The 9,182-nt window shown below is 45.7% G+C and overlaps 1 protein-coding gene across 1 annotated transcript in view; it reads left to right on the top strand.

Annotated features, from left to right (window-relative positions):
* The window catches only part of slc25a26 (solute carrier family 25 member 26), a 188,893-nt gene extending 181,364 nt beyond the window's left edge, over positions 1 to 7,529 (top strand). Inside the window, exon 9 of the mRNA XM_084316643.1 lies at positions 7,076 to 7,529. Coding sequence (XP_084172769.1) covers positions 7,076 to 7,267 — 192 coding nt within the window. The 3' untranslated portion in view covers positions 7,268 to 7,529. The remainder of the gene's footprint in view (positions 1 to 7,075) is intronic.
* The last annotated feature ends 1,653 nt before the right edge of the window (positions 7,530 to 9,182 follow it).

Here is a 9,182-nt window from a genome sequence, read left to right on the forward strand (position 1 = left end):
AAAAGCAAAGGGCAGGAGGACGACACGCTCTGACGGACGTCTCCTTCGTTATTCCAACCAGCTGAAGCATTTATACTAGCGTGCGTTCACACGATCACATGCATGCACGCACACACACACACACACACACACACACACACACACACACACACACACACACACACACACACACACACACGCACACACAGATCTCTCTCTCACTCTTTCCAGAACACCCGATCCAGCGCTCCGGGCGCTCACGTGGAATTGTGCGAATGGTTGGGATAGCTCACCAGATCCTCTGCATGCTCGGCACCTTGTAGCGCACGGCGGGTGACAGAGCGGAGGTGACAAAAGTGGTGAGACCGTTTGTGACCCCTTTTCTAAATGGAGCGTAAAAACCATCTCCCACCACCGCACACCCCGCCCAACACCCGCCCACCCCACTGACCAAGCCGACCCCGCCCACCCCACCTCACCCCCATAGGTGCTGCAGGCTTCTGGGGCTCGGTTTATGGGACGCACACACACACAGACACACACACACACACACATATATGGAGGCTCGCTCGTGACACACAACACGACACACACACACACACACACACACACACACACACACACACACACACACATGCTCTGAAGTAGGGATGAGATAGAATATTCGATTTTCGTTTCGACTCTGACATTCGATTTTCATGTCAGTCGAATTTTTTCTGAAGTGCCTATTTATGTGCAATACCCTTTGATTTTAATGATCCATTCTATTAAAAAGAATAACTGAATTTAACTGAAACTGAAACATTTGAATATTCGGTCTTAACACTTTCAGCGCCAGCCTTTTTATCCATCCTTGTAGTCAATGGGCCACGCTTTAAAAGATAGGGATTTTCACTGTGCGTCACGATGTTTGCAGGGCTATATCTATATTCTATATTATAGCTATGGAGACAATACTATGGCTCATTTGACAGTAACTATCCCTCATCCAACATGTAAGAAAGAGTAATTTTGTTCATGTATACGTTTGCGTGTTATCCCGTGGTGAATATTGTATAGTTTCAGAGTGATCCTGGCTAATTCCTGGAAGCTGCGTTATAAAGCGATATGTGAATTTTGCTAAAGGCGTTCGCGATGCTCGCCTGGACACGTTACTATTTCCAAATCAAAGGTATATAATAGGTATTATGTTTCATCATGAATGCATCAAAGGGGGGGGGGGGGGTCGTTTTTTTATGCTCTGATCGTCAGCAACAGCATTTTTCTTTAATACTACATACGTTGATCGTTGCGATCGATGTGAAATCATTGTTGGATCAAAGTAGGTTTGATGTCATATAGACCTTACCTTTACTAGGAGGTATCCCAAAAAGAATATTCCAATTGTCTGATCGCGATTTCCAGTATTGATGTCCATCGGGTCTCTGACATGAACTGGCACAAAATATGTGTGTGCTGAGTGAGTTTCCAAACGATTCACTTGGCTTGGTCTAAGTTCTCCACCCCGGACCATATACGATGTAACACACAGTGTGAAATAAGGTTTCAAAGGGTAGGCGATACTGCCACCTAGCAGGATTCGGACGGTATTGCACTCTCTGCGTCTCAGAATGAGTCCCAATGGCGTGAATATTAAAGGCAACCAACTTGTGTTCGGCTTTTCTCTGATTGGCCGCGACCCCCCGCCCCCACGCGCAGGCAAGCGGCAGTCGTCCCACGTCCCAAATGAAATCCAAGGAGCAAGCGAACGGTAGCGCGGGCAACCAACTTGTGTACCAACCAACTTGTGTTCAGCTGCTGTTCCAACCAACTTGTGTTCAGCTGCGGTAGCAGTGGAGCGCTATGAAATGCGCTGAACTAGAAAGCGTAACGTTATTATGTTTCGCGTTTTTAACAACCAACTACCAGATTCACTCGTCACTGTACATCACTTCAGCTCCAGCAGCAGCAGCGGGCTCCGTTGTAGGAAGCCCTTCAATGACAGCGCTCTCATATTTTGCGAATGCATAAACTGTACATCACTTCAGCTCCAGCAGCAGCACCGTTGTAGGAAGCCCTTCAATGACAGCGCTCTCATATTTTGCGAATGCATAAACTGTACATCACTTCAGCTCCAGCAGCAGCAGCAGCGGGCTCCGTTGTAGGAAGCCCTTCAATGACAGTGCATGCAATGCATAAACTATATCTTAAATTATGGCTATGTGTCTAATATGGCTGTCGCTTATCAATGACTTCGCGACAGCCATATTAGACACATCGCCATAATTTAAGATATAGTTTATGCATTTGCAAATATGAGAGCTCTGTCATTGAAGTGGGTGGTGGCACTAACAGTAGCGATTTTTATTGTTTTGTCATGACCAAACATAATCCCAACATAGATAGGAGGTGTACTGTATGTCAAATGTCGGTCATGTGGTGGAAGAGTTTAGTACAGTCACACAACAGAACACCAGTGTTTCTAGTAGATATGTTTATTAATATAAATAAACACCTCTGTCTGAACTGGTTCGACCAGCGCGTTGGTTCGACCAGCGCTTCTGCCGCGTCTCTCAGCGGAAAAGGGCGTGTGCTAGGGCGGTCACGTGGCCGTGTGGCCAATCAGAGAAACACTGAACGAAAAGCTGAACACAAGTTGGTTGCCTTTAATATTCACGCGTCCCAATGATACACCGAGGTCTGTGAGCCTGCATAGAAGAAAAAAATCGAATAGAAGAAAAAAAACAATGAAAAACAGAGTACTCTGGTTTTCGGGGGTCCTGGCACTCAACGGTTGGCTAGATAACCCGACTATATTCGTGGTTGCCGCAGAAAGTGTTAAGAACCAGCGATATAGCACTTTTGCTAGAAAGTCCCATCCCTACTCTGAAGTAGTTTACACATACATGGAATTTTATTTGGTTGTTTTTGGTGCAACATTAACGGACAGACAATTACGGTAGAAAAAAATAAAAGGTAGAATAAGATAAAAACGGAATATAAAAATAGAAGTACAATAGGATAAAATATAATAAAATCGAATAGGCCAGGGCTGTACAATTGTGCACGATGTGGTCGAGTATATACACTAATTACACTAATCATGCACACACATGCTCACACACACACACACATGCTCATGCACACACACACACACACACACACAGTATGTAACATGGCGGTTTTGCGCACTTTATCTTTCACACGCCCGTGCACACACACACACAGACACACACACATCTCTCTCTCTGTTACAGCTGGCCTAGATGGAGACTCAGCAGATGAGTGTGGGGGCGTTTTGGCAGACAGGCGTCTCAGTAAGCAGAAACACAGTCCAATGGACATGGCCAAAATGGCTGTTCGGGAGGGAGAGGGAGAGAGTGTGGGAGGGAGTGGGAGAGAGAGAGAGAGAGGGAGAGGGAGAGAGACATGGGGATAGAGAGATGAAGTGAGCATGTATTTAAGAAGTGTCCGTGGACAGGCGGTGAGAAGAGAGAGGGGGGGGGAATCCCCTAAAAACAGATCCAACTGAGGGGGCCGTTGCTAGACAGAGGAGGACTAGATGGATGTAGGGATGAATGGACAGCAGAGGGACGTGTGTGGATGTCATCTGGCTATCAGTCATGCAGGGGAAGAGGGGGGGGGGGGAGAGTGAGAGCTCCAGGGAGGCACTGGGGGGGCCTGGGGGCCTAATCCCAAAACCAGCTGTGTGGAGCGGGAGGCCTTGGGAGACTGGTGCTCTCTCATGGACCATCACTTCCTCTAACCCCCGCAATGTCAACAGCTTATAGGGCCTAAAACTGCTTCTCTAGCCCCCTCCCCCTGTCGGGCCCCTCTCTCACCTCTCCTAAAGCTGCAATTTGCACGTCTGAAAAACAAAAACAACAGTAGGATTCAGTTAAAATGTGAAAACGGACAAATCAAAGCCACACATGATGAATTGAAAATGGGGGACCCTGATGGAAACAAGACGAAAGTCTTTCTCAGGTCTGCATCCTCTTAACAATTGTATGTATTGAGCTGTACTGTACTGTACCCATTCTGCAATCTGTTAATAAAGTTTTCAATCAATCAAACACCCCCTACCCCATTCTGCCTCCCTTACTCCATTTAGCCTCCCCTGACCCCCTCGCTCTAAGCCTAACAACCATGCAGAGCTTGTAACCATAAAAACCATAGTGTCTAATACAACCATGTAATGTCTAATTATACAACCTTATATACACTAATATAATAGTGTCTTACTATGCAATCATATGGGTCTATTATATCAATGTCATTCGGATGATTTGGAGCAAGATGGCTGACAGTGTTGCCGTGCATTGAAACCTGTAGAAAATCTGCCTCAAACATTCTCAATTTGCACTATGTTCTCCATCAAACTTCTAGAAGTGTTTGTAAGTGTTTTCCTGCAACACTGAAGTAAATTTATAAGTAAAATTGTGACGGATTGAGCCAAAATTCAAGAGATTTATTAGTTGCATACATACACGAGACATGTAGTGAAATGAAGGTGGCCATGCCCGCCTTGATTGTGCAAAGAAATACAAATAATAATAGAATAAAATAGACAGACATGATAAAAGGTACTAAGGTAAAATACTATACAATGCCAAGCTTACGAATTAAAGGTAATGAGTCCTATATACACTACTATACAATATACTATACAATAGACACAAGCCCAAGCTCCAACAGCAGCCAGCTACCTCCAGGCCCAGGCTTCAACAGCTCAGCTACCTTCATCAGGGCAGGCCCAGGCTTCACCATCAGGCCAGGCCCAGGCTTCAACAGCCCAGCTACTGCACCTCCATCAGGGCAGGCCCAGGCTTCACCATCAGGCCAGGCCCAGGCTTCAACAGCTCAGCTACCTTCATCAGGGCAGGCCCAGGCTTCACCATCAGGGCAGGCCCAGGCTTCAACAGCTCAGCTACTGTACCTCCATCAGGGCAGGCCCAGGCTTCACCAGCTCAGCTACTGTACCTCCATCAGGGCAGGCCCAGGCTTCAACAGCTCAGCTACTGTACCTCCATCAGGGCAGGCCCAGGCTTCAACAGCTCAGCTACTGTACCTCCATCAGGGCAGGCCCAGGCTTCAACAGCTCAGCTACTGTACCTCCATCAGGGCAGGCCCAGGCTTCAACAGCCCAGCTACTGCACCTCCATCAGGGCAGGCCCAGGCTTCAACAGCTCAGCTACTGCACCTCCATCAGGGCAGGCCCAGGCTTCAACAGCTCAGCTACTGTACCTCCATCAGGGCAGGCCCAGGCTTCAACAGCTCAGCTACTGTACCTCCATCAGGGCAGGCCCAGGCTTCAACAGCTCAGCTACTGTACCTCCATCAGGCCAGGCCCAGGCTTCAACAGCTCAGCTACTGTACCTCCATCAGGGCAGGCCCAGGCTTCAACAGCTCAGCTACTGTACCTCCATCAGGGCAGGCCCAGGCTTCAACAGCCCAACATCAGGCCAACATCTTTAATCTTTAATGGATCTGTCATCAGCTCTATTTTCAATCTTTCAAAATGTTCTTATGTACCCCAGTTTCTATTGCATGTACTTATTTGTGTTTCATTACATGTATATGTACATACTTACCAACTGTTTCGCCTGTTTTATAGCAACACTACTATCACCGACATCTAAGAAGGGAGATCCCCCCTTGAACGGCCCTTCTAAGGTTTCTCCCCTCCACATCGCCTGTGGTGGTTTTTTCCTATTGCTACGTTTTTAGTGAGTTTTTCCTTACCTTCGTGTGGGGTATGTCTGGGAATGTTGCATTTATTTATTTTACATTTAATTTTTAGATTTCATGATGTTTTTGTTTTGTTCTTTATTTATTTATTGTGATGTTTCTTCTTGACTTGTTTAAAGAAGACATGTCCGGCCCATGGGGACATTAATGTGTGTTGTCGGACCTTACAAATACATTTGATTTGATTTGATTTTGAATCTAGATCTGCTGCGGACCAACTACCAAACATCATCACGGTTATGAAAATAGGACATGGAGGAGTTAAAACACCAACTGCTACTATTATACAGAGGAGCAGTTTAATCAGAATATCAAATATGAGGAGGGAATATCATTAATTTGAAAGCAGAAGTCTGTATGCAAACTTCCAGAATATAAAGGAACACCTAAGTTGATGAAAAAATGCTTTAATATCATTGTTGTTTCAGAAACGTACATCATTGCAAAAAAAGGCACAAACAGGGATATGAGTTTCATTGTGTCAATAGGAAGAACAGAGGGGGAGGAGGTTGAATACTGAGTGAATGTATTATTATATATAACTATACAACCATACTGAGTGAATGTGTTATTATATATAATTATACAGCCATACTGAGTGAATGTATTATTATGTTTAACTATACAACCATACTTAGTGAATGTTATTATATATAACTATACTTAGTTAATGTTATTATATATAACTATACTTAGTGAATGTTATTATGTATAACTATACAACTATACTGAGTGAATGTGTTATTATATATAACTATACAACCATACTGAGTGAATGTGTTATTATATATAACTATACAACCATACTGAGTGAATGTGTTATTATATATAACTATACAACCATACTGAGTGAATGTATTATTATGTATAACTAACTATACAACCATACTGAGTGAATGTGTTATTATGTTTAACTATACAACCATACTGAGTGAATGTGTTATTATGTTTAACTATACAACCATACTGAGTGAATGTGTTATTATATATAACTAACTATACAACCATACTGAGTGAATGTGTTATTATATATAACTATACAACCATACTGAGTGAATGTGTTATTATGTATAACTAACTATACAACCATACTGAGTGAATGTGTTATTATGTTTAACTATACAACCATACTGAGTGAATGTGTTATTATGTTTAACTATACAACCATACTGAGTGAATGTGTTATTATGTATAATTATACAACTACATTGAGTGACTGAATTTTGTGATTGGTAGGAACTTAAGGATTTCTGAAGATACCAATATCTTACTTTATCACCGCCTGTCTCAATCAGATATTCTGCAGATGAAGAAATGTACTGACATGACATATAATCCTCTGACTGTTTCTCTCTCCTCTCTGCAGGCTGTTTGCAGGCAGCATACCCAGGATAACCTTCATCAGTGTCGGAGGTTTTATCTTCCTGGGGGCCTACGAGAAGGTCCGTCACACCATGCTGTAGCAGCCCAGTCTCCCCGCTATTCCCAGCCCCAACCTGGGCAGAGGACAGGAGGGGCTGAGGGTGCCGGGGCTCGGGGGGGGGCTCTTTACAGGTAGGGGTCTGTGCACTGCCCCCCACCGCTCGCCCCGGCCCCCAGGCCCTCCTCGCTGGGGCCCGAAAAGCAGGGCCACCTGGTGCCCGGGGGGGGGGACGGAGCCATCCATACCCCTGATCACATTACCCAGCGCTCTGCATTCCTGTTCATCAGCGCACCACAGATAGAGTTTAACAGGCCGGATTCCAGTTATTTAACAACGCCGATGGTTTTCAGAATGAAACCCACACCCCGTCCCGCGAGACTGTCAGTGAATCGTCTTTACTGTACCAAGCATGTGCTTGTGTGAATGAATGATGGTATTAAAGGCTGTCTTTTTTACACTTGTGTTTTTGCCGTTGATTGATTACTGTGATTCCCCGGGGATATTCCATCTATAAAGAATTCTCCAGACGGTTTAACTGTGGAGCGGTCGGAGAGGGAGAGGAAGAGGGGGAGGGAGAGGAGGAGGGGGAGGGAGAGGAGGAGGGGGAGGTTGGAGGACTTGAGCGCCACATTACACACTAACTGTAATGAATCCCTCTGAAATACACATAACACAGGCATTTCACTTGAGGGGTCAGATCGTAGGGTTTTTTGTAGCGTCACCCGGAGCAGCAGGTAGTCAGGTCAGTGCCTCGGTCAAGGACACTTTGACGGAGACACGTTGGCTGTTGCAGGGGATCAAACCTGTGACCTTCCAGTTACAGGGCAGTCTTTTTTTAACCACCGGCCGACCCTGCTTCCCACATCGATTTCCCCCGACGGTACCTAGTTGTAATAATAAAACACAGGACACTTGTACCCAGTACACTCAGTATCTATAAAGCTTTCTCCCGGCGCTTTAACTGCCGAGCCGGTGAAGATTTAAGATCCATAATGGTGTTCGTCACGTATCTCCTGCTTATTCCACCACCTGCGTTGATGAGCCCTCGGGGAGAAGTACGGTCATATCCAACCCCTGGATGTGGCCCACGGGAACGCCGCTGAGCTCATCCAGGAGCCTGAGCTCATCCAGGAGCCTGAGCTCATCCAGGAGCCTGACCTCATCCCAGAGCCTGAGCTCATCCAGGAGCCTGAGCTCATCCAGGAGCCTGAGCTCATCCCAGAGCCTGAGGTCATCCAGGAGCCTGAGCTCATCCAGGAGCCTGCGCTCATCCCAGAGCCTGAGCTCATCCAGGAGCCTGAGCTCATCCAGGAGCCTGACCTCATCCCAGAGCCTGAGCTCACCCCAGAGCCTGAGGTCATCCAGGAGCCTGCCCTCATCCCAGAGCCTGACCTCATCCCAGAGCCTGACCTCATCCCAGAGCCTGACCTCATCCCAGAGCCTGACCTCATCCCAGAGCCTGCCCTCATCCAGGAGCCTGCCCTCATCCAGGAGCCTGACCTCATCCAGGAGCCTGACCTTATCCAGGAGCCTGACCTCATCCCATAGCCTGACCTCATCCCAGAGCAGAGATGTGTTCTCAGTTTCCCTGGTTAAATGAAGGTTAACTGCTATAAGCGGGATCGGGGTGTTGGTCCTGGGGGGGGGGGGGGGGGGGTGTATGTCTTAAATGTATTTTGTGGTGTCAATAAAATTTGATTCTTATATTCTGTATATATTATTTTTATTGTTTCCAATTGTCTTGTCGTTATTGTAATTATTATTGTTGAAGTACTGTCCTGTGATGTCTTGTGTATTATTGTGTTACTAGTGTTTTGTTCAAATGAAAAATGGAAAAAAAGTGATCAAAATAAAAAAACATTTAACCGATAGAGATATTTCAGAGGAGAATATATGTGGTGTTAGTCTTAGTCTATACTAGTTTTCTTTCCTGTATTGTGTTTGTTTAAATGGTGCATTTATATATATTTTATCCAAAGCGATTTACAATTATTGTTCCTCACATTGACGCCGATGGCGGAGGCGACCATGCAAGGTGCCAGCCTGCTCA

The sequence above is a fragment of the Notolepis coatsorum genome (genome assembly GCF_963971535.1).
Source record: "Notolepis coatsorum genome assembly, chromosome: 6".
Lineage (NCBI taxonomy): Eukaryota > Metazoa > Chordata > Actinopteri > Aulopiformes > Paralepididae > Notolepis > Notolepis coatsorum.